This window comes from Centrocercus urophasianus, unplaced genomic scaffold, assembly GCF_019232065.1.
Source record: "Centrocercus urophasianus isolate 14NV4802_14NV808 unplaced genomic scaffold, USGS_Curo_1.0 seq_13, whole genome shotgun sequence".
NCBI lineage: Eukaryota > Metazoa > Chordata > Aves > Galliformes > Phasianidae > Centrocercus > Centrocercus urophasianus.
In genome coordinates, this window is record NW_024884475.1 from 9,646,792 (window position 1) to 9,673,590 (window position 26,799).

The window sequence follows — 26,799 nt, forward strand, 5'->3', positions numbered from 1 at the left end:
CTAGAGCAGGAAATATCATATTTCTGTAACCATTTTACAAACAAGTTTTCTATTACTTTTTCATATGTCTAAATCTTTGTCACATTTGTATTATTTTTATACTATAGAATTATCTTCAGTCATATTTTATAACTTCAGTTCTTCACTGTTATTCCTATCATCACCTTGACTTTCTTTTTTGTGTGTGGGGGGGAGGAATTGAAAACTATTTTCCCCGTAATGAATACTAACCTTCCACCCTCTGTTTCTACAGTGACATCACTGCAGAATCTGTATGCATATACTGCTGTTTTGTGTGTCTCTAAAAATCACACAGTTATTTTAGAAAAGTGAAATCAGGAGATTCACATCATCTTTAAGGAAACACGTAAAAATATCAACAAATGAGCTGCAGTTTGCTTGGTTCTCTGTTCAGTACTTTCTTCTTCAGCTATCCTCTGCGATTTTACTCGAGATGTCTGCTGACACATAGAAAAGTGGAAACAGGAAAACACAGTTTTCAGCTTGAGGATAACATTATCAAATATTTGTCCTTCTGCCTTCTCAAAAACAGGACCAACCCGCATTACAGAAAAGCAACTCAATAGCCTTACTGAAGTTATGTAAGGCTGATCCACGAAGTAACTGCGGAGATAAATATACCATAGCAAACAGGAAAAAGACAAAGGTATCAGGGTAGTTTCTGTACCAGTGATCACATCTAGTAGGTTACATTTTAATCACACTGAGATTTGCTGCACATGAATTGTGTCACCTGCTCAGGTTTCCATACCTGAAAGAGCAGGCTTCAGAATCTTCATTAAAACTATTCAAATTACAAGCTGACCTAATGAGCCTGTTTACACGTGTAGCCCCTATTCTTTTCAGGATTATTAAAAGAAGCTGCCAGGAGGACATAGCATATGGGGAAAAAAAAAAAAAAAAAGACTTCCTCTAATTGTCTCTCTCTAGCACTGCTGTTCATCATCCTGTTTGTCTGCCCTTCTGTAGCTACATGTTTGTCCAACAGCTTTTCATAGCAGCAGCCTGCACTGGGAAAAACAACACATTTTAATATTCAGGCCAGGCTACACCTTCCATTATAACTACTCTTCCATCACAGCTGCAGACACATGTATAAAGGAATATTTTGGCCCTCTACCAAAGGGATCAAGTTTAGCACTTCAGCGCATTGAAACGTAAGATATTTGTAACCAGTAACTGCTACCTGATAGCAAAGAACAAATCTTGCAGAGAAGTCTATGTGCTTTATTAAATTGCCGCCTGATAGTCTTTTATCTCAAGCCCACTAAATGTCACAGAAGTTATTTTCCCTTGCTTAATCCTATAATAAAAAGATCCTCTTCTATACAATGCTTTGCTCAGATCAGTATTCTTCACTACATATGGGTGGCATGACAAGCTAGGATTCATGCAAGATACTGCTTTCTTGTCTAAACCAGCCTCTCGATTTCTATTTCATCCAGCAGCTGAAGTATACTCACTTAAACAACCAAACGTACACTATATATCAACAGTGTAACGCAACCAGAACTACAATCTTAAGACAAACACCAGCTGAGCACACACTTGTGAAATGTACACAGTTTGCAGTGTGAACCTACAGTAACAAACTCACAAAAATAATTTATATATACATATTTATATATATTATATATACATATATATATATATACTTAACAGGCTTATTGATATTCATGGATGTTATTGTGTTGATGTTTCACAAGTTACACAAAGCTTCCATAAAAATAGGTTTAGCCATATGTTTCCTTTTGATTAAGGCATTATCTCTCCGTGGTGACTGCCTGTGTAGTTGGGTAAGGAGTTAAAGTGTTTTCTCCCGGAATCCTGTCATCCTTTCCCCTGCCTGTTTGGAACCAAATAGTTTTACTTTCCCCAGGCTTCGAAAAAACACCATCCCAGCTCCACAGGCTGGGCTGGAAAGGAAAAACAGAAAACATGAAAAGAAAAATATACTTTCATCCATCTTCAAGGAAACACTGTCGCCTTGTAGTCTGCAGGAAAACGCTGAGTCAAAACATCCAGCTGCTTAAGTACTGTTCCTCAGCTATTTACCCAGCTCACCAAACAACAGTGCAGAGTACTTACAATTATACATGCTAATAATAGATGCTATTAAGCTCGCTATTCCTAGCCACAAGCCACAGCTTGTCACACACCTGACAAAGCTTCTTCCTAAGTTCAACAACTCCTGAGAGTCACTGCTACCAGCCTGAGGGCATTTTTGGCCAGGGACCAAAAAACCAACATGCTCCTCCTACCAGCAAAAACATTCAGGCTCCTATTCCAGGCCAGAAGTTCAAGACATGCTAGGACTCCCTGGTCTATTTCAGACATGACATGGATTTTAAGCTTCCACATATAAGAGAGAGAAAAAAAAAATAATCACAGAGCAACAACAAACTGCACGCCCCTTCTAGAATAGCTTCATCAGCTCATAATAAAAATGGGTAATTCATCTTTACCGCTTGGAAGACATGATTTCTCCTTCCTTTACTTTCTGGATTACTGTGATTCATTTTCTGACCCACAGGCACAACACCATACTGTAATTCACAACATTTTTAATCACAAAGGAAGCTTTTACTTTTGCTCCCAAACCAAAGCCATCAGAGTCTGTACCCACAGGCTCCAGTACAGGCAATAAGCTTTTCCTAATTTGTCATTGCTAGCATTGTTTTTTTGCTTTTTTTTTTTTTTTTAATTCAGTTCCCAATGTCGTCTTCACCAAGAGAATTAACAAGCCCTATTTAGATAAACAAAGCCTGAAGAATACTGAGAACATATATAATATTTTAATAAGGAGGCAACAGTACCACTCTTCTAAAAAACTCCAAGTATTAAGAGGAATAACAAAGATGAAATAACAGTTGTCCCAATTTCATTCTATCCAAATTTCAATATAAAGCCTACAAAACCTTCCTTCGTCTTCACTAACATCAAAGCTACCTTTTATAGCATTGTTGGTAACTGAAAGGAAAACTGGCACTTTCTTTCATAATCAGGTGGATTGATTTTTCTGTATCATTTCCAGTTGCTTGAAGTTTTCTAGTAGAAATAAGAGTAAATTCTTGAAGAAAGAAAATAACAAAAGTAACCGTCCTATAGTTACCCAAGAAATAACTCTGTGATGATACATTGATTTCATACATTTGAATGTGTTTGTTGTGAGGACTGAAAGCTAAAGTGAAAGGGAAAGACATGATTTTAACAAAAGATGAATATTACAACAGAACGAGGAGTGGAAATGAATAACTGCTCTGCTTCAGTTTCTTTTCCCTTCTAAGGATTTGTATAGAAGCATAACATTTAATAAACCTTCTTGTAGTTCTCTCTAAATATTCCTTTTTTTCTCTGGCTGGTGTGCTAAAGCATTTCTGTGGTGCATAAAAAGACTTCTAATAGCTGTGTGACAAAATCTTCAGTGCTAAAATTTTAGCTACCTTGTTTGTGGTTCTGATTGGTGGTAGAAAACATATTATGAGAAAACTTTATTTATTGGAGATTGGCTATACACAGAATGCAGATTTTGGTACTGAGGAAATAAATAACGATTTAAGCATCCAGCACGGAGGAAAGATATTTTGATGTGGACTGAGTGAAAACAGTTTTGGTTTGGGCTCTGCTTATGTTCTGCAAAAGAATATGCCTGAGGGAATGCCTGGAGGACCCAGAGTGATGGAGAGCCACCGTTCTAGTTATAGTCATAAAACTGTGATTTATTATCATATGGTCTTTGCGCCACTCATGAGATGCAATGCAGTTTAGCATAAGTTAACCTCTGTGTACAATGGAATGAATGCTAGCGGTATGCCACATGAGTGTTTTCCCTTTGTTCAGGGTAGCACAAAGTAATATCTTCTTGGAATTAATGTCTCCTGTCCCTGAAAGATCTCCAAAACAGAGAATCCTACATTGATAATTCTGACTTTAACATATAACCACAAATTTCTGCACCCATGTAAAGCCAGCAGAGAAGCTTGGGATTTTTCCAAAATACTGCTGCCACCTAGTTGAGATCTGAAAGAAGGGCTCCTGTGTGCAGAACAGTGCCCATTCGTTGTAGCTCTGTCCAGAGATCTGAAGTTACAACTTCTCCTAGGAACATTTTTCCTCTTTTATGTATTTGGCCAACGGCACCACAACAGAATTACGAAACAAAGGTAATAAACATAACAAGGCCAACACTTTCTGCTATTTCCATGTCTAACCTTGACACGATTCATGCGGCATTTTCTAGAAGAAGAATAAAATCTTTAAAGACACAGCACACCAAAAATCTTGTGAAATATGAGTAAAGATTTTCTACTTAATAGAGAAGATCTGAGGCACAGTATATGATTTGCTGATGTGGATCTGAAAATCATCAGAACTTGAGCTGCTTCCAGTTTGAATTTCAGCTTTCGAATAACCTTACGGCTCTTTTTATGGCCTTCTGATTCAGTGAAATATACTTTACATAAATATAAGGCTCTCAGTTTTGAGGGTGGAGATGCTTATTATTTGTCTCTGTTAGTGCAATCATAGACCACAGTTATGTTAAGGTATGACTATGTGGGGGAATGCTATGAACAGATTTTAACTACATTTATGCTCATTCAACTAAAAAGAAAATTTATAATAAGCGTTAACACATTCTGGGCTCACTACATAAAATATACAGTATGTGTCTTGTGTCAATACTTTATATTCAGTAATGTTTATTCAATTTATTTCCCATATTTGGGAATTTATACGTATTATTCTTCTGTTTTTCCTTATTTTCCTGGAGATTTCTCTGCATACACTATCCACAAACCTCAGCTAAGAAGCAGTCTTTCAGGTAGGTCATTACCTAAAGACTGGGAACTTCAGCTTGTATCACTGAACCTAGGAAGCAATACTGATAGCAGACGACAGCTCTGCTGCAGCAGGGGAAATACACAGAAGCGTTCTGTCACAGCAGCATTTTCTGGGGGCTGATGCTTTCAGGCCAGGTATATTCCCTGGCAGAGAGTGGTGAAAGCTTCTGTAAGCTGTCATGGATCTCCAGCAAAGCCTCACTTGCACATGGTGCTATGTATGAATTTCGTCACCCAGTATAAGCCTAAATTCTGCTAACATGGCTCGGCGTTTCTTTTACAGTAGAACTGTTAGAGATGCAATATGAGATTAATGGTGGGAAGCCAGCATATATCAGCCAGTCCTGCAGAGTACAGAATTACATTGTCCCAGGGCCTGTGGGCTTACGTACAGTCATACATGTGGAATGAGAAGCTGTAGCTTCACATAAACAGTAATTTGATCAAGAAGTCACATCTGCAAGAGATCACAATATGCTTAATGAGTGCTAACCCCTCTGCAACAGGCACAAAGGGGGCAGTATAAGAGTTGTCGCTTTGCTTGCTCCAGAAAGCAAAGTTATTTACGAGGTTACAGGCAGGAAGACTGGTTCTGCTGGCTACATCAGCAGTGTAATGTTGCATTGGAATACTTGCGGATTTGATTTGCTGTTCTCAAGTTCAATTTTCCTCAATGTTTTTGCATGGGCAGTTGTGATTTTTCAATTGTTAATGCCTAATCTTGGCTCTTCCTCAAACCATTCTTTGTTTTTATATTTCTGACATTTTATTTCTATAACCAATGTGGTTGTCATTCTCATGTATAAATTGCACAGTGATGCCAGCATTACCTATTCGACTTCCTGTCACACACAGCAGTCTCCCATATTACAATTTATTTGTTCTGACCAACTTCCCAAAAGCTAACTGCTGACATGAGAGAACAGTCCTTGATTGTCTCGTTGTAACAGAGATTTCTTTCATCCTCTGCCATTGCTCCCTTTGATGTTATTCCATTCTTTCTGTTTGCAAAGTTCGCCTTGGAGTTATATTTCACCTACTGATCATAACGCATTTAGGTTTGCAATGGGTAATTGAATTCTAACTTAAAACTGCTGATGTAGTATTTTTATTCTGCCCACAGTGAGAGGAGCTCTACATAAAAGTTGTTCTGACATCTTGACGTTGCAGTGCAGACAACTCTATGTAGTGCTCTGTTATTATTTCATTACAGCAGCTTCACACTAATTCGTTATTTCTAAACATGTGTACATCTAGCTTAGCAAATAGCCATACATTTATTTTCATAGCCAGAATCTCATTTTAAGATCCCAGCCTGCTACTCTTTGGAAACTTCAGGTTGACTTATGTTTTATTTACTATCAGTGCCCACAGCAGCACATGACAATCCCAGGCACAAGATGGAGAGGTACGCACTGCCACAGGCACCCACAGATTGCAAACATGAGCCTGCGGGTTTTGGCAGCTCTCCTAGAGCCAAAAATTCCCTGATATAGTAGTCTGAATATGCTAGCCTAAATAGTGAACAATTCATAACTTAGAATCATAGAATTGCTTGGGTTGGAAGGGACCTCAAAGATCATCTAGTTCCAACCTCTTTCTGTGGATAGGAACTTGAACTGAGGATTAGACATACAATTAGAGTAGCTGAGGTTGTAACCCAAAGCAGTCCAGTCCTGGATTCCTGAGAGACAAAACTGAAAATAAAAGCAGAAATGTTTTTAACATACAGATATTCAGGGAGGTTTCTTCAAACAAAAGAGAGGTAGCAAAAAGCAGAAGGGGGGCCTCATGGGCTGTGGGACACCATGTTCAGTGATAGAAAGAATTGCTATTTTTGAAGTAATGGGAAAATGACAAATTTCTGGAAATTTATGGCAAGCATTTGAGGGATAATTTGTCACTTAAGACATAAGCTCTTCAAAACAAATTACTGTAAATTGCAAGACTGCTTTTCATCTTTTAGGAGATCCAATAGTTGTCAAAGCAACTTGGAGCGAATACAAGTCTAACAATTAGGCATCTTATCTCAGTTCTTATTTTATTTTTTAGGTTTCACACCATGCTGCCCTGAATACCCCTTGGTACCACATCAGCTTTGAACGTGAAGGAGAGTTCCAACTTCTCATCCTTCATCATCAGGTAAAACAGACGCTTGAACGTGTGTGAAAATATTAAACCATAGTAGTGGTTTTTCACAATTAAGCTTTTTTTTCTTTTTGTGCTGAAGAGATAAGGATTCTGCTTCATTCCTCATGCAGAGCAGCAAGTTCCCACCAATGGGCTCCTTTCAAATTACATTGGCAATAACCTAAAAACCTTTGCAGACAAAAAAAATTAAATAAAAGAAATAATTTTACTGGGAAGCCTATGGTTTCCACATTGTTGCAAATACGAGGAATGCCAGGAAAAAAAAAAAGAATAAAATAACAAAAAACAATGAAAAAAACCCAACCTTTTTGCTTGCTTCATCTGGATTTTCTCAAGAAAAACACTGAATAATTATATTGTATAACAATCTTGCTGCAAAACTGTATTTAAATATCATTATTAGTAATTGAATATTACAACCATTGAACTGTTGCAAATTTTAAGAGCAATAAAAATGAGAAAATGAAGAAAGGCAAACACTTTGCAGTGTGGTTAACTTCACTTGAGGAAAAAATAAATAAATGTCTAGGATTCTTGAAAAAGGTTTCTTGCAAAACTGCAAGCTGCTTCAGCAAGAATACATATTTTGTCAGACCTTCAATCTGCTGTAATTACTTAACATCCAGAAGCACACATGAGAACAAGAACATGCACGCTGCTAAGTGTAATGCTTAATTCTATCCATGAATGTATGCTTTATTGATTTTTCTGGTTTATCTTATATTTAAATGCGCATGCTTTTCCCCTTTAAATGAAACCATACATAATTCTGTCACACTGGAGTATCACATAATGCCTTAGAGGAAGAACCTGACTATATCCATCTTTTTTCTGGAAGTGGGGAAAATGAAATATGAGCCATATTGCCTTATTTGCCACAGATGCATTTCTGATAGCTGGAGTGGTTCAACAGAAAGATAATTTTTTTCCAGTAGAACTAATGTAAAAGAATGAAATGTGAATATATTTAAGAAATACAGTTCATGTACACAGTGAGAGTAAAATGCATTATGATTTCTTAGAATCATACAATGGTTTGGGTTGTAAGGAATCTTTAAAGATCATCTACTCCAACTCCCCTGAGTAACATTAGTGAAGAAACACCAGAAAAAAATTGCATACAAGGAAAGTAAACTCTTTTTTGTATACATTTTTTCTGTGTTCCTCCAGGATGGCATTGAGGATTTGGTGCAGAGAAAATCATCTGGATTGTCGCATCCCATTTCACCTTCCACTAATGATGGAAGTGGTGCAAAATGCTGACATTTCAGAGGCTGATTTTTCAGCCTTCTTTGCAGTATCTGGACAAGCTGATTGCTTTTAAAAATGCCATCAAGAGATGACTGCTTATTATCCTGAGATTTTGATTGTTAACATAAGTCTGAACTTCAGCATTCCTCTCATAGACCTGTGTTCTCTCTGCAATGAGGAAGAAGCAAAGGCTTTAGTATCCTTTCCACTGAGCAGCAGTGCAGGAGGAATCAAACTCAGCCCTAAAGCAGTTTATTTTTGTTACATCCAATTCTGATTGAATATCCACTGTTTTTGATACAGCACGTTATATCTCATTTAGCTTTCAAAGCAATAATTCCACATAGCCACAGGCTTACCAGCATCACTCTGAGAATGCCTTGAACTCATGATGGTTATTATATGCAAAGATATTTAATGATTAAATTATTACGCAAATTGCAGTGATGCTGGAAGCCAGATCTCATTAGTATGAATGCAGAACTAAGACAAGACGGATGCTGCACAGCCACGATTGAGATTCTCTACATATTTCTACTACTGTGATACATATCATATATGAACACATGGATATTCACAAATACTCTGCAACTTAATGGAGCTTTAAAGGCTAACAGCAACACAGCTGCTTCAGCACAGCTGGGCAGCCCAAGAAAGTTTTCCGTGGAAAATGGATGGTGGATGACTGCAGAGTGGAAAATAGGTAATGAAAGCAGCAAAGAAAACATTCTGTTAAACAGTCAATGATGCACTTCCCCAATTAATGATAGGAAGTGACAGCAGCTGCTAAAGTTCTAAAAAAAGAGTTTTAAGGGAGGAGTTAATACATTAAAAGAGTGGAATCTGATAGAGGAGACCCACGAGTGACACAGAGAAAGTGCATAGGGAACAGTATGTTTGCTGTTCCTTCTAACGAAGATAGCAAGTAGCATGTTGAGCAAAAAGTAGGTGGCTCTTCACAGAATACAGTTAACTATGAAATTCCTCATGCAGAATGTTGTGGGTGCCATAAAGTGTGCATGGATTCAAACAACTGAATAAGATAATGAAAGAAAATGCAAGGTTCTTCAACACAAAGAATGCACACCTGGCTCAGGGAGTCCCCTCTGTTGATAGCCCCTGCTAGCAACTGTCAGAAACAGGACACTGGATTCACAGAATCATAGCTTAGGTTGGAAAGATCTTCAATCCCTTCCAGTTCCAACCGCCTGCTGTAGGCCACCCACCAGATCAAGCTGCCAGGGCTCCATCCAATCAGCCTTAAACACCTCTGGAGTGGGCTATCCATAACCTCTCTAGGCAGCATAGATTGTCTCATCCTTATTGTAGAGTCATAGTCTTCCTGGTGGTACTGATTATTTCCAGGTGCTCTTAATCCTAGATTTGCTTCATGTGAATGCAAAGCAACTTTACCCACAGTCCTGCTTTCTCCCACTGCAATGCTGAGCTGCTCTGAACTCTCAGCTCCACATAAGAGGAGCTATGCAAGGCTATGTTATGTAATTAGAGCTGAACTTATCTAGGTTTCTTAAAATTGATATTTTTTTTTTTAAACATAGTTTCTACTAAAACTATAGTACTTAATTTTTAGACAGCTGGGTAGGCTGGCTTCTATAAACCACTGTGACTTTTTTTCATTTCTGATATGAAGGATGGGTGAGAGTTCACCTGCTCCAGAAAGCACTGCCTTTCTCCTTAATAACTAGACGTGCTGCCAGACATCTGTGGTACAGCGCTGCCTGGAGTGCAGGCCGAGCCGAGGAACAGCGCAAACACCCTCATCTCCATACTCCAGGCGTCGGGGGACATGCTAAAGCACCTGCGCACCGACTTGCTTCGGCGAACGCACCAGCCGCGCACCAGCAGGGCGGGATGATGCAGAAGACGACCTCACTCGTGGAGCACAGAGCAGCAGGTGGGAATGGGGAGGGGGGAAGAGCTGCAGCAGCGCTGCCCGCAGGAGCAGCAAGGCACGGAGGGGGATGTAGTCCGTGGGGCTGCCTACACTACCCAAGGTGCCCGCCGCGTCGGGGCCGTTCAGGGGGTGCGGGCACCTGGCGGCGGGGCGGAGCCGAGCCGCCTGCCCCGCTGCGGGCGGGGATGGGCCCGGTACCGCCCGCGGGGGCGCGGTGACGGCGGAACGGAGCGGAACGGAACGGGGTGGCGGGTGCGGCCCCTCTGCACGCCATGAGCACCGGCACAGGTAGGCGGCGAGCCACCCGCTAACACTGCCCGGGGCTGGGGAAGGCGCTGGGATCTGTTGCGGTGCGGGGAGAGCGAGCTGAGGGTTGTCTGTTTGGAAGATAAGAAAAATAAATGAGATGTCTGTGTATCTCCGAGGGGAGCTGTCGCTGTCGCAGCGCAGGGGAAGCTGCGGATGTCGGGAGAGATCGTGCCGAGCCGGGTGCTCCATTGGGGCCGCCCTCGCTCCGGGCACCGCCCGCAGCCCCATTGCGAGCCTCCCGGGTGGGCTCGGCAACCGCTGCCTCCGGCGATGCGTGCGGCGTGTGGAGCTGCGTCCAGCCCCTGCCCCTCCCGCACAGCCGGGGCTATTTGGGTGGGGGTATTTGGGGTGAGAGTTCGGCCTCTGCTCCTGGCCGAGCGTGGTGGCAGCGGAGGGGAAAATCACGGAGATTTCATCGGAACCTCGGGTAGGATTTCCACGCAGGAGATCTAGTTGCCTAGGGCGATGTGAAAGTAATTCATGCCATGACACAAGCAGTATTTGAGAACTGGCTCGGAATTGTGTTTTCCAGCGATTCAGCGTTTGTCTGCATCGGGTGGCACAGGGGGTGGTTGCTTCAGAGCGCAGCTGATCACCAAATATTACAGTCTTTAAGGCAAACACAGGCTTATGCTTAAGGAAGGGGGAGGCTTTGAGAGCTTATTGTATATTTCATTTCTGAGCATAACCATAGTGGCTAAATATACCCTCTGCCACAACGACAAGGAGATGTGGAATAGCTGCAATTACGTGCTGACTCTGTATGTCAACATGCTTAATCACACCACATCCTCACAGCAAGCCAAACGGGAGTGCAGCACAAACAACGAGGGGCATTGCTCCCTGTTGGAGCAATGAGAGACCTGAGGTCAAACACCTGCCAGAGACCTCAGATCAAAATGTAGCTTTCCATTTCCTCTATTGGAAGCATCGGTATTGTCCTGCATTCCTGTCAGCTGCTCTCCTGTGTGGTCTGTGTTTCCAGCCCTCAGGGAAAGCCCTGGCTGGGGCAGGTGCGTAGGGGCACAGGTGGGAACAGAGCAGGAATGGAAATCCTGAGCCTTTCCTCTGACTTTAAAGGAATCTAGATGGTTAACAAGGATGGTGACATCTGCATTGAAAATGATAAAAGTGGCGCACAGAGTCGTATCCGTTTACCAAGCTGTAACCTCCAGTGGAAGAATATGCAATACTGTGAAACATTTAAATACTGTAGCAGTTGAACTGAGGTTGGTAGAGGGAACAGAAAATTCCAGAGTTGCATCTCAAGAATGTTTTAAACACAAATTCAATAGGTTGCAGAGTTATAAACCCAGAAGAAGAGTTAGTGAGTAAGAGTGCAGATGAGACTTGACACAGTTCTGTCTCTGTAATTGCACCAAACATGATGTAAAGAAATAGCAAAAATGAACAGTGCCAAGATAAAAATAACAGCCTGAGTATAAGAGTGGAAAAAAACCCCTGAGACTTCCTAGCTCTCATTTGAAAGTATAACTGGTAGTTTAGGAGCATTGGTTTTCAGTATCGCTTCAGCTTTGATGTTTCCATATTTCCCTGTTGCCTGTCTGTGTGGACTGAGTAAACAATTTACAGTGAATTCTACAATAAATTAAATGTGAGGATCTCGCCCGTTCTCTCTGAAGTTGATTGAAATTTTCCGTTTACATCAATGGAGCAAGTGTCGTACACCAGATTTAATGCCACAGCTAGCTTTTGTAAAATTACTGTTTACAAAAGTTTTCCACAAAAATTACTCTGGAAAGGCTGTAATTCAAAGCTTGGTGATGTTACTGTAGCAGAAGGATGTTTCTGTCTCTGCAAAGAAAATTGGATGAAATTTGGTGGCAAAATCAGCCCCATGTAGTGTTCAAGGAATCCAGAGCATCCCTGAGATGAAGCCGATCTTTGTACTTCAATGCTTGCTGCTCCAGAAACCTTTGCTCAGTCCATGTCCTCTGTATATATAACATTTGGCTTTAGATGTACAAATGTTTATATTGGGGAATATGATAATAATGGCTCAATAGTATGTACTTTGAAATGTCATTCTGTATTAACAGACTACAGACTAATGGCATAGTTTTAAATCTAGAAAATATATGACCATGTGGCAGAGGAAAACTCAGCTCAAATGTATTATATTTTTGTCATAATTTGATTTTCTTATATGTGATTTCCCCTCAGCTGAATTTCATGTGCTTTCCCCTGATTTTGGCTGAAAATAGTTTGAACAAAGACCCACTCACTCACACCCTTTTTACCTAGGAGAGTTGCATGGAATGACTGTACGTTCAGGATTGTAAGTGTAACTCAAGAATTTATAATAACGTGATCAGTCTGTTAGTTCAGTTCTTTGCCATCTTGAAATCATAGCTAGAAGAAGGTTAAAAATTTAAAATTGAGAAAACTAGTTCCCATCAGTTCCCAGAAATAGGCTATCATGGTGTCGATTATCTGAGTGCAAAAAGAATCACAAAGCTAATTACGAACGGTGTGTATTAACTTAGATTAGATTAAATTGGATGTCCTGACACAAATTCACGTGTCTATTTAGTCTCTAAACTACTCCATCAGAGGGAAAACTTGGTTGTGTGGGTCAGAAAGCAGGTGATGAGAGTTTCACAACTCGAATGGGGCAAAATCATGGCAGCACAGGCTGGTCCCACAGGTTTGCCATACTGTGAAGAAGTTTAATTCCTTTTGAAAGTTCACATGCAAATATGCCAATAAGAACAATAGCGTGACTGTTTTAGGCTGTATTGTATTTTACAGTTAGATACAGTTTTACTTTCAGCTCTTTGCTTTGAGCACTGGTAGAAGAGAGCATTAAATTACTGGATGGGAGAAGCAAGAGGTCTCCTTGCTTTGGAGTTCACCAGCTAATGAAATATGTATGTGTGCAGATCAAAATGCACAGTCCTTGAAGTGTTGTAATTAAAAAGAATTAGAACTACTTCCTTTCCTTGCTGTTTTAGCCTTGGTACAATACTGCTGAAAAAAAATAAGCAGTGGCACGTGTTTCCTGATGGTAATTCTTTGGCCTGAAGTTGAATTGCATGGAATATACAAGGAAGCTGTATCTTATGCTTCTTTAAGGTATTTTTTTGGTTGAAGATAATTCTCCATAACATTATATTTTTTAGCTGGTAAGAATATTGAACAGTGCCACAAGAAGATGAAATAGGTGGGAAAAGGTTATCAGGGGATATCTGCCTCAGCTGAAACTTCTGATTGCAGGATGTCCCAGGCACTGCTCAGACAGGAAAGGTGGCTAGTACTGCTTCAGTAAGCCTGGATGTATGACTGTAAGCCACCTCTGCTTGTCTGACTGCATGTAGTATCTGTGCAGTGCTGAGCACCCAGTGTGGCTGCACTTCTGCCTGCAGCTGGCTGCTATTTCTGCACACTGGCAAAGTACTTCTGGTTCTATTTCTCAGGACATTAATATCTTACGTAGTTAATGCCCAATATTCTATTCTCATTAAATGGAGGGCTAAGAAAAGTGAAGAGCTTAAAAAAGATGTTGAAAAATCAATAAAAGCATGGCTACTGAGCTTTCTCCCTTTTTTCCCTCATTCTGTGCTATGGACTGGTCAATATCAAGGAAGGGTATGGAACTCTCATGGCTGTTTTTTCCTGCTTTGGCAAATCATTCTCCTTTATGCAGTTCACAGACCCCCAAATACAGGCTGTGGAAATGTCTCTCCTTACTTTTGGTAACTGGAACTTCAGAGCAGCCTTTCCCAGTCTTGATGGGGGAGGTTTTTGAGCAAAGCAGTCATTGTAGTGAATTAAGCATATTCAAGTGGAAGTGTAGTGCTGCTCCTCCTCCCTCATTCATTCACACAGGGAGGTGGAGAGGGCTTTGAGATTATTGGACAATTTGCTGGCTCATTGTCGGCATTCTTAAGTGTATACTTTGGGCAAATATTTCTGAATTTAGATGATATCCCCATGTCAGGATCTATTAGCAGTGTGTCAAGGCCCTGAGCTGTTACTGTCTGAAACGTTGGAGGGATTTTTTCACAGCTGGTTAGTTGATGCTTGTGCTGTGAAATTCAGATGGAGTCCTCTTTTGCAAGAACCAGAGTTATTTATTTCTCCATTTTAGAAAGAATTGTGGGAGGAATATAAGCTCCACTCAGTGATTAGTTCTGTCTGCTTTAGGAGCCATTTTTCTTCCTTTCTCTGCAAAAACAAATAATTCTTCAACTAGTGTTAGTGAAATTGATCAATATCTTTATTTTGGAGATCTTCCTCCAGCTGTAGTACAAGTTGATTGATCTATAGTGAAGGGGAAACAAATCTAACTGCATTTAGCCATGAAAAATAAACATTCTTGAATCATAAGATATCACTAGAGATATTTTTAAAAGACTCTAATGTTCCCAAAACATGGTGTTTTTTCTAATTAGAAACCATTTTTTTTAGAATTAAGTGATTTTTGTAACTTTTATTCAATAACACAACAAAACTGGTCCTCGTGACAGATATAAGGACCAAATGTGGCACCTCAGTTATGATTGTACACTAATTGCACATAAATACAGCAGCCTGTTCCTTGTAAGTTTTCAAGTATCCCTTCTGTCATTTCTAGCTCAGGTCAGTCCGATGCATCAGGAGAGGAAGAAATGTGAACATCCCATGTTCTTCCCCTTCCCTCTTGCCGAGTGTGTTTTGCGGGACAAAGTATAAACATATGTATATAAAGGTCCTCACTCCTAGTGGTTTATAGAGTGAGATAACTGAATACAGAATAATTGTGGAGCAGTAAGCACGCGGCAGTTGTTTTTCTTTGAATCTGTTTCAAAGGATAACAAAGTACATCCCTATGACACAGTTCATATGGTGAAATCTTTAGGGAAGAAGTAGGAGTTAAGATTTGATATCTATCATATGCAGAAGAAGTCAAAGAACCTGTTCTACTGGAGTATGTCATATATGAGCTTTTGCCAGTTCAGGAAATAGGTCATTGTAGCTCTTTTTCTCTCTCTCAAGTATGTGGCTTGTGGATTCACAGGTAGCAGTAAGCCTCGGAGGTAATACATAAGACATTTAACTATTATATGATTTCCAAATAACCACTGGGATCTTACCCTCTAAGCGACATTAAATGGGGATGAGGTTAAATGAATAGGCTATATATATATATATATATATATATATGTGTGTGTGTGTGTGTGTGTGTATGCAATATTAATTCAGAGAGTTCTTGATCTGAGTCCAGATTGTGCTTCATTTATTTTTACTCTTGTCAAGAGTTCACTGAGGTGTGTTTATAAATCCCAGGTTGTTGCACTATTGCAGTTTAAACGATGTGAATGCTCTAGAAGTCATGAAAAATATTTTTCCAGTTTCATCTTTGTTTTCATCTCAGTTCCTCTTGTTTACTTTGCTCAGTTTACACATTCTCTACAGCCCTTTTCCTTTCCTGTTGGTGTTGTCAGTATTGCAAACTTCATTTGGATCTGCAAGTCAGTTCTGTTCTTTACCTTGTAACAGTGCAGCAAGGGGCTTGAATAGAGTTCAGCTGACAAGTTCACTTTCCATAGCCTAGTGGAGTTTGCCTTGCTCCTGTGTCTCTCTTGGCTTGGCAAACCAGCAGCGTAAAAACAATCACTTGGTTACGATTTTAGTTACAGAGGATCTAATCTTTGAGGCTGCGTGTATACGATTGTGTTGGGCACGGAGACCAAAGTAAACCACAGAAGCTGGCTGCGTTGCTGGTGTTACCCTTGATGAGAGGAAGGCAGGAATAGAAAAGGATTTGCAGCCAAATCACATAAATGGAACACAAGGCAATCTGGAACAGCTGGAGCCTCGTCTGTCTGTGCTGCAGCCAATGTCTGGCAGCAACGGCAGCACCTTGCCCTGCAACTTGCACATATGCTATCTGTTCTGCTAACCAGGCCACACAGCAAGCTGAGTGCCAATGCTAGGGATTATGCTTTGTGGTCTGAGTTCCAATGTGCTCAATAGTTCCTTCCTTACTCCAGTCTAAATTGAGAAAATAGCATCCTACTCAGCTGCAAATTTTTGGTGGTTATCTTAATGCATCCTACAGCAAGGCCTCAGAGCTCCTGTGGAGGTACTGCAGAGGTCTGCACGCAGGTTCATCCCAAGTACCTTGCTGATTCTACTGGCCTCAGGAAATAGGGTGAAAACCTGCTTCTTCTGGGGAAGGCGTAACGTAAGAGCATTTGCTAGTTCTCCTGCATCAGGAAGAGGGTTTATGTATTACAGACACAAACTGTGGAGCAGTTGCCTGGAAGATGCACATTCTCTTCCTTGGGCTACATATTCATAGCTCCAGGGCCCCTCCGCAATCAACACCAGTTTTTGTGTGAACATCTGGCTTTTCCAGCAGCACTGGGACTTGAAGAAATGCTGAGCGTTTGTCACCTGTGGGTGAAATCAGTGTGTGCTACTGTGGTTGTTTGTGGTTTTTTTTTTTCCCCACCCTGCAGTAAAGCCATTTAATTTTGTGACTAAATACAGAATTAGAAATAAAGATTTCAATATCTTTATTTAAATAGCCATAGCGGTTCATGATAAACTAAGATAACACCGCCTTGGATAGTGACTTAATATGTCATTGCCTCTATCTTTACTAACACAAGACTTCAGTAATGAGCGTTTTGTCTTACTGTATGTCATATTCATTGACGTTAAGATCATAATGATGCCTGCATCAGCCTAGATTAACCATCTGGGGCCCTGTGTCCAGCAGTGCCTGTTGCCCTGATTTGAGAACTGTGGATAACGGATTTAGCAACATCTTACAAGATGATCAAATTGTAAAAGACCAGGATGGGAATGAAGTGATACTTAACACAAAATACTCAATATAATCTCTTTTTCAATAGCTGGGCCTAAATGTCATTGTCTGCGGAAAGCCAGCAAGGTAATAAACTTCAGTGTATATTTGTATCTTGATAGAGCTAACCTGATAAGCAGATTGGACTTTGTCTGTATTATTAATTAGAATTTACCTAATACTGAAACTCGGCTTCTGCTGAAGGCCCTTAATACACCATTATTTCTAAACCTTAGAGTTCAACAGAGTGAAGTTATATACTGCATTTTCAAGAAAATCTGTGGAAGCAATAAGCACTTATTTCTAATTCAGATTTTCTTCCTTCGAGATAGAATTCTAATTTGTGATGTGCCAGAGCTTTTCTCAATGTCAGTCTTCATTTTCCATGGGAACAGTGTGGTCAGTGTCCTTTAATGAGGAGACTGAGAGTGATGCTGCCATTCAGCTGGGCTTTCTGCACATTGTCTCTGAAGCACATACAGTCTACATAGAGCTAGAAGTGTGCCATAGTCATGGCTATTTTGGAAAGCTGTGCACAGCTCTAGCTGCAAATGGAAGTTGGCAGAATAAGCCTGGCTGTAAGTTAGAGCTGTCAAAAGCTGCTATAATGTTGGTGGGATAAGTGCTTGATTTGCTTGATTCACCCATTCTGCAAAAAAATTAGAACAAGGCAGTTTCTCAGTCAACAAAAGTACTTAATATTTTTGGAAATACATAGGAGGCACTCCTGGCTTCAGCGCTGGTAATTATTATCTTGTATGTGTTTCTGAAGTGCTGCTGCAATCTGTTCAGCAGAGGGACAGGTGCTTGCAGCATAGCTATTTGCGCTGTGGACATTGAAAGGCTCACCAACTTCAGATCTGGAACTTACGTCCATCTTTCTATTTAGTCCTAGTTATTTGTTTAAGCTACTTTTATGGCACTGTAGAGTCTATAGACCAAATTCAGTTGCTTGATCTCCTGCTACTTCTCTATGTAACTTCTTGTTTGCACTTGCATATCTTACTACTGAAGTGTTAGAGCAGTTGTCTTCCCTAAAGCCAACAGAAGCAAACAAATATATCACTTTTCCTGAGAGCCCTTTTTCTTGTACCAGTTACTCTTCTGTCTTGGAAAGTGCAGTTCTCTTTTATATTTTCAGAAACACTTTTTTTTTCTTTAAATGGATCTGTGAAGGCACTGTATGTCCAGCATCGCTTAGTGACTTCTTTGTGGTAGGTAAATAGCAAAACATGATGTGCCCCATGGCTCCATGCTGTGGTTCTGGAAGGCAGGATGGCTCTTGTTCTTGGGGCATCTTGGAAGGTGAAGGACTTCCCCTATGAAGACAGGATGAGGGAGCTGGGCTTGTTCAGCCTGGAGAAAAGAAGGCTGCGGGTGACCTCATTGCAGCCTTTCAGTGCCTAAAGGGAGCCTGCAAACAGGAGGGGAATCAACTCTTGGAAAGGGTTGGTAACTGCAGGACAAGGGGAAATGATTTTCAGTTGAGGGAGGGGAGATTTAGGTTGGATGTCAGGGGGAAATTCTTTACAGAGAGAGTGGTGTGGTACTGGAACAGGCTGCCCAGAGAGTTCGTGGATGCCCTGTCCCTGGAGGTGTTCAAGGCCAGTTGGGTGGGGCCCTGGGCAGCCTGGTCTCACATTAAATGTGGAGGTAGGTGGCAGGGGGGTTGGAGATTTGTGATCCTTGAGGTCCCTTCCAACCCTGTGATTCTATGACTACAGATTAGCTGGAAACCTCTATGAATTTTCTGGGGAAATTTTGATAATTATGGCATGGAAAGAAAAAAATATGGTATGGAAACTTTTTGCTGCACTGGCACTGCTGGACTATGAAGAATTAGCAGTTACCAAAGATCCTATATTGGTTGCAGGCTATTTGACATTTCATCTTGACAGCTATGTATAGCTCTTGAGCAACAGTGAGCAGGGGCTTGTGATGGACAGTGAGAGCTCCACATCCAGGAGGGAGTGACTCAGACTGCTTGCTCTATATGCTCCTGTCTGTCCTTTCTCTATGCTGTGATCTGAGATGACTGCTACATCTCACTGTCAGCTCTTAAAGTTTCTTTTTATCAGCTTCCCCAGACTTTTTGTTACATACCTCTGTGTAAACATTCTAAGATATTATGCCCTAAGGGAAATTGTTAATGCAATAAACCTTTGGAAAGCTTTTCTACATATCCTCTTAATTGCATTATTTGTAATTACTGTTGTTACTAATTTTCCCCTATATTTCATCTGACTGTGGTTTATTTTGCCTGCATGCTCTTGCAAGGAGGCTCTGTGTCAGGTTTTATGTACTGCACAAACAGCAGTACTGTTCTTACTCCCAAAGTGGAAGGAAACTCCAGAATTTTCTCCTGTGTTTGTTCTAGAAGTCATTCAGTTTTTGCTAGGATGGATCACTCTTCACATTTACAGTCTTTGATGTCCGGATTTCCTTTTGATTCAATTTCATTATAGTAATGTTGATGTTACATATATTCATAAATGTAATTAGCTTTTTAATTGTACGTTTCATCAGTTGGCTGCAGATCTCTCACGAGAGATGACTTGTTAACTCCTGTGTGTACATATAGGGGAGCTAAGAACGGATTTGTGAAGTGTTTGGTAGGATTGGTCAAGTGGAAAAGAATTAGGAATAGCAAAGTCTGACATCCACTGTGTCACTCTGTCTTTCTATGTATAAGCTCAATATGTTTTGGGCTTTTTTTGGCATTGACATAAGTGACTGACGTTTCTCTTCAGAAGTAAGAAAGGAAAATTAACTCTTGTTGCTTTCCACCAAGTTTGGAAAATAAAATCTAGTCATTAGGTTTTCCAGTGGCTTAAGGAAGGAAAGAGAAAGGGAAAAATCAGAGCTGAGTATAACTGCAATAAGGCTGACTTCCTGCTGTTAATGCCATGCCCTAAGCAGCCTAGATATTCCCCTTAAGTTTTGTTTCTATCTGGATCATATCCATGAGACTTCATTCCTAAAAGAAACCAGGATTACAACCAAGGTCAGCCGTCAAATAAGACTATGCACATAAGCTATTTAAAAAAAAAAAAAAAAAGGCAACCCTGGAAAACCTGAGTTTGTTTTTTGTTTTATTTTACATGCAAGGGCTGCCTGCTCTAGCACCAGAGCTGCAGCTGTGTAGCCCCACCAAGGAATCTGCAGCTTGCAGTGCACATTTCCCAGCAGATCCCTGCCAGCAGCTGCCACTGTCACTTGCCTGTTGTTTCGAGCTGTTTAGAGATTATGTATAACATCAAGGAGATAACATGCAGCTCTTTGCTCTAGGGGCAGGGTTAAGCTAATATTTTCCTCACAGCAAAGGCCAGTGCCTTTGCAGAAAAAGCCCCTGATGTGTTTACCCATTGCCATTTCCCAGGCAGTAAGCTAGTATGTGCAGCAATGGGACCAGGGTGCAAACACTAGGCTAGGTCAGCAATTGGAAGAAAATGATGCCAGTGCTTTGCTGAAGGAAGGGTGTCAGATGGCTGAAGATCTTCATAGTCCAACTGAAATAAGATGAAGATCTAATTTCTTCAGCTTCCATCAGTCATACTCACGTTAATACAATAGGTAACTTGGAAAATATTTTCGATTCAGACTGATAATACCTCTAAGCTTTTGACCTTCCCAGTGAGCTGAGAGCTTAGTTACTGGGGTGGAGACTATTTCAGTCCTGAGGGCTTGTGCTGAGTCAAACTTGTTTACTGGGAAAATCTGTCTACATAAGGTGGATCTGCTCCAAGGCACACATAATGTTTCTGTTAAAAATGAGTTGAAACAATCACAGGGTTTCAGGGAAACCCTGACCCAAGTGCGTCACATTGACTGTCCTGTAGTGTTTCCTACATAAGTGTGGCAACGTCAAATTCCTGTATTCATGTGTTTGTCATCAGGCTGTGATCACTTCATGGTTCCACGAACTGTGAGAAGTATTTCCAAAAGAGTGAAATCACTCGTACCAAACGTTTGTAAAGAAAAGTACATCTTGTGAATAAGGAGAACTGTCCAAAGGCATGGAGTGGACAAGGCACACCAAATGGTATCTCCTGGGGACAGGAATGGCTTGGATTAGAAGAGATTTTGAAGTCCATCTGGTTCCACCCCTCTGCCATGGGCTGAGTGCCCCCCACCAACTCAGGCTGCTCAGGGCCCATCCAACCTGGCACTGAGCACCTCCAGGAATGGGGTGCCCACAGCTTCTTTGGGCAGCAGTGCCAGGGCCTCACCACCCTCTGAGTAAAGATTTTCTCCCTGACATCTAACCTAGGTCTCACTTCTAGCCATTCCTCCTTTTCCTATCTCTGTCACACCGTGTAAAAAGTTGGTCTCCCCTGTGTTCATAAACATCCTTCAAGTACTGGGTGGCGGCAGTGAGATCTTCCCAGGTTGGATGGGGCCCTGAGCAGCCTGACCTAGTAGATGGCAACACTGCTGAACAAGAGGGAACTGGAGCTAGATGGTCTTTTGGGTCCCTTTTGATTTAGGCCATTCTGTGATACTTCACAGGACATCCTCAGCATCATAGCAGGCTTTATTAACTGGGCACAAAAAAACGGAAGTATATTGAAAGGTGAACTCCAAATCTTGTAGGATTTATAGTTTGTTTTAAGAAATTACTTGGAGCTTATCTTCAGGGCTGTTCTTGTGAAGCCACAAATGAAACTAAAGGCAGCCTTGAAGCTTACAGCCCCATAGGGAATGGCAGCCAAAATATGCTGTGGGAGAACAGGAATAAGGCACTGATAGGTTAAATTTATCTTATGCATGTCCAGAGAGTCACAAGAAAGTAAACGTTCTAATGCTAGGGATGCTGACTTATCAAAGAAGTGCAGCTTTATGGAAGAGGATTAATTTTACTAACACGCGCCAAGTTAATAGGGCTTCAGAATCTCTGCCAATCCACAAATGAGTTAAATTTAGTAGGCATTTTATTGTGCCCTTGTTTTGAAATGGCTATTATTCTTGTTCACTGCTTGACCAAATTCCTTGTTTTTAGTGCTCATCGTGATATTTTAAAAGTTATTCATCTATTTGAGGAATCAATTTTAGAATAATTTTCAATTTCAAGGCTAGATGAATTCTTTTTCACTTATAGTCCTACTGAAGTAAAAGAAACTATGAGAATGCAAAAAGAAAATCTGTATTACATACTGTTGTATTTATTGAAAACTGTTCTGTGTGTTAGACTTTAAAATTTGAGGATTTTTTTTTTTTTTTTAGAGAATGTTTGACTCAAGTATTTTAGATGTAGGAGACTTCAGTGTTATTCACAGACCATTGCTATATTGCTTTGATTAAGTTCCTTCTGCAGGTGTAGATATCAAAATGTTATCCTTTACAGCTGAACACCCTAAACCCTTTGTCTGTGAAGTACTCTGTTTCAAACAATTAACTGAATAACCTGTTCTGTAAGTATGCAGCTGTTTATGTCATTCAATGCAAACAAACAGTAGATAGAATATGCCAGGACACTAAATATTTAAACATCATTTTCAGATAATGGTTTTGTTTATTCATCTTGAGGAAGCTACAGGGGATGTTACAAGCACATCTAAAAACTATCGCTATGAAGCAAGAGCAAGGTTTGATTATTATTTGAAATAAAATTAATAAGCAAATAGAACTAGAATAAAATATGTCACTACAGTGGTATTTTAACATAGTAAACTGTTTGGAGTGTGACTCATTTTCCACATCAGAATTAAATAGTCTAATGCATTAAGTCATTTCAGTAACATGTGTTCTGTCTGTTGCCTATGGGCTGGAAAATTAAGTATTGTGGCAAAATCTATGCAGGCAGACCCAGCAGCTCAGGATTTAATATTACAAGTAGATGAGGTCAGTTTTGGGACCTTCTGTGCCTGTCACACTAGTGAGGCCCTTCTGGCCACTTGGTCACACCTGGGTTTGTGGATGTTCAGTGCTGGGCATGTCACTGCTGCCCTATTCCTCTTTCTGCTTGTAACACTAAAGCTGCCAAGTGGCATGAAGGGGATTTTGCTGGTGTTTCTGGTGTGTGCAGTTCTAAGTCACTAGAAACCAGCAATAGGAATATGGTAAGCTGTAAGTTTTCTTTTTTCTTTTTTTAAAGGAAATGTAACTGCACAACATTAATGTGTTATTCTTCCTCTGAACAAGGTGTTTTAGTGTATCGCTGGAATTTTAAATGGTTTTCTGTTTTACTTTATGCTTACCCCTGAGATGGAGCTATCAAGTAGAGCAGTAGTGCAGGAAAATTGGAGGAGAACTTGCTAACAACATTATTTATGTCTGTAAAGTAAAATATAAGCAGAGCCTCTTTTTTTCTTCTTTTTTTTTTCTCCCTTAGGATTTTGTGTTGTTCATACAGGAACTGGATGAGGAGAACTAAAAATAGTGAAATCCAACCTTTTTCTGCAGTTAAAACGTCTACAACTAGACTTAAGAAAAAAAAAAAAAAAAAAGATTTCTGCTTAATCATATATCTCCCATTGATGGTATCAATCTAAAACCTCAAGTGTTTCAAAACTGTTTCAAACTCCCACAGCTTCTGTGTGGAAGAGTCAGCCAAATTTCATCACATAGTTAGGAGAGTAGTACTAACCACACTGCCAACCATTTGAGTTGAAAGGGAACTACTGTACTGTGTGGATAGTAAAGCTTTTTGCCTAAGATTATGTCCCATATGATAGTGGGGTCTGTAATTACAATCACAACAAAATTAATACTTCTCTAAATTCTGGCCCCAGAAAGTGCGATGTCAGGTGTGTGACTTTTAAGCCAGATTAGTTTCTTTGTATGTTTGGCATATCCATAAACTTGAAGTGATGGCATTTCTCCCCTATTTCACTATGACACTGATAGCACTGCGAGATAAGAAAGTTGTTTTGATTTTTGCATCTGAAAAAAAAAAAAGTGTCTCCTTATATGAGTATACCTAAATTTAGATTCTGCTTTATTAGAATCCAGTGGTTTTAAATTACAAATCCAGAAATGTTAACTCTCCCCTGCCTTGAACATCCCAAGTACATTATGGCAGGTTCAGAGAGAAAAGTTTTGCTTCATCACTTGCGTTGTGTGGTACAATGTTATGATGGAAGATGGTCTTGTAAAAATCTAGATGAGCAAAGATGCTGTCAAACACCTTTAACTTGGAGCACTGAATGCCAGGCTGTTTTTATGTAGATGCTAAACATGAATTTGGAAGCTTGATTTTAATCTCCCTGCTATAAAATGTCCTCATGCACTTGTGGAGATGTTCGTGCTACAGGGTAGTTCCAGACAGAATGTTTGTTTGGGGGGATGCTGAAGCACTGCCTTCCACTCCTTCCCAATGTTCTGCAGAGAAGATGGAGGCAGGAAAATAATTCCAGGAAAATCTTCCCATGACAGAAGAATAAGAGTCAGCGTGACAGGTTGCAGCATTGGGAGTTCAGACTGACATCAAAGGGGGGAGGGAAACCCCAACAGTAAAGCAGCAGAGCAGGCTGTTTGGGGAAGGGGTGGCCTTCTGTCCTTCCATCAGGTCAGAACTAAGGAACCTGATCTAGGGGAATCTGCGGAAGGGGAGGCTGGGCACAATGACATCCAGAGGTGCCTCCAAGCCTACGTTATTATGTGGACCTAAATATAGTCTCTGTGAGTGCTAAATTTGATCTTGGCATGATTAAATTTTTATTTAAAACTGGAGAAGAAGAGCAAGGCAACATTTCTGGAATTCTATTGCAGCACTACCAAAAAACTGTAGAGAGGCTTTCAATGGAAGTAATTCTTCTGCAGCATAATGTCTCAACTGAGAGTTAATGTGACTGTCTTAAAACCATAGCCCTGTCTCAGGATGTGTGTGTCCATGCTTTGTAAGGGGTCACACTTAATTCTGCAAGTCATAAACTGAACAGCTGAAAGGATTCAAGAATCTCGTTTCCTGTTCTGCAACAGCTAATTAAAAGATGTAATCTTACAAAATTGACCTGAGAAAAAAGACAATACATTTCCAACATTCTGTAGATTTTTCTGCAAAATACAGTACCCAGCTTTTAAATTTTAATTTAATATGCTATTACTACAACTAGGCTAATTTTAAGATCATGTATTGATTTCAAGTTGAATCTCAAGACCATTGTTTTCCTGTGGAATAAATGTAAAACATACACGTTTACTAGTGAATTCCTAGATATCTGTCTAGGAGAGGTAGAATCTTGTTAACCTAAAACCATCTGTAAAATTATGTAAAAGATTATAGAAAAGATTAGACCAAATTCAGTTTTTAAAATATCAGAATTTCTTTTATTAAATTTTCTAATTATTTTCGTACTTCATCATACAACTCATAAGTGGATTTAATACATGACTAAGTTTAGGATTAGCATACAGTCATATTAAAGTATTTGAGTGGACCCGAGTGTATTTAGAAGGGTTTGGATCAGTTTTAAGCAAAATAAATCTTTCTGTATAGGTAGAACAATGCATTTTAAAGTGGTAGTTACACTGCTAGCTTTGTACATATTACTTGTACATGTTATTTGTACATATTACTTTACTATTGCTCTAAAACAGAGCGTACACTATGAATGAAAAAAATAAGTCAATTTCAGCTTGATTAAAATTAGCTTATTTCAGTGTCTTGCTAGTTTCTAACAATTATTAACAGATCAAATACAGAAATGGGAAATGCACGGCAATATCATTTTGCTGGAGAATCCGTGGGTGACTCTTGTTATTTTGTTGTAATAAAGGGCAGATTGGCTGCATATCTGAAGAGTAAACAAGCTGTTCTGAGCCACTTTACACTTTGCTGAGTGGAACTCAGAACTTGGATTGGCCCAATCAATTGGTAAATACCTGATGATTACATCTATGCAGGTATAACCATGCCAGAATTGTTTATATTTGACCTGCAGTTGTGAAATGTGACCTGCAGTTGTGAAATGGGAGCTTAAGATTCTAAAGCAGAACAGAAATTGTTATTGAATAAAGGTGTAGGAATTAGAATACTCTCTTGAACACCATACTGAATTCCACTGTACTACTGCATTTATTAATAAAATAATATTACCATGCTTATAGAAAACCTACCACGCACCATCTTTACCTAGGAGCATTTTATCAAAAATCTTTTAAAAATTTTTTGAAGTAATAACTATTAAATATAGAATGGTACAGCATTGCTCTTGTTGTTGTTGTCTTTATTTTAATTTTTTTTGCAAATGGTTAACCAGCACTTGGGGTGCTTTTTATTCTTTTGGTTAGGAAGAATAATTAACAGTGTATGCAGGTATTCCTTCTATTCCTTCTGAAATACTATTTTCTTAAGAAATAAACATGAAGAAAAAACATTTTTTGTTGTAAATAGCACACCCAGAGAAGATCTCCTGAGTCAGAATCACTGCTTTCAGGCATTTCTCTGTTGCCTGTAACTCATGAAAACATGGAGATTAGACTTCAGTGTGTTTTCCTTTCCCCTAATTCTTCCTCTCTGTCTTCTGGGTGATGCCTGTGTTTGGCAGCATCGC

At 40.0% G+C, this 26,799-nt stretch overlaps 1 protein-coding gene across 6 annotated transcripts in view; it reads left to right on the forward strand.

Moving 5' to 3' along the window:
* The first annotated feature begins 10,388 nt into the window (after positions 1-10,388).
* ABLIM2 (actin binding LIM protein family member 2) overlaps positions 10,389-26,799 on the forward strand; it is a 139,459-nt gene continuing 123,048 nt past the window's right edge. For all 6 annotated transcript variants that reach the window (XM_042811924.1, XM_042811918.1, XM_042811921.1 and 3 more), the window contains exon 1: positions 10,389-10,467. In XM_042811924.1, the coding sequence (XP_042667858.1) occupies positions 10,452-10,467 (16 nt within the window). In that variant the 5' untranslated portion in view covers positions 10,389-10,451. The remainder of the gene's footprint in view (positions 10,468-26,799) is intronic.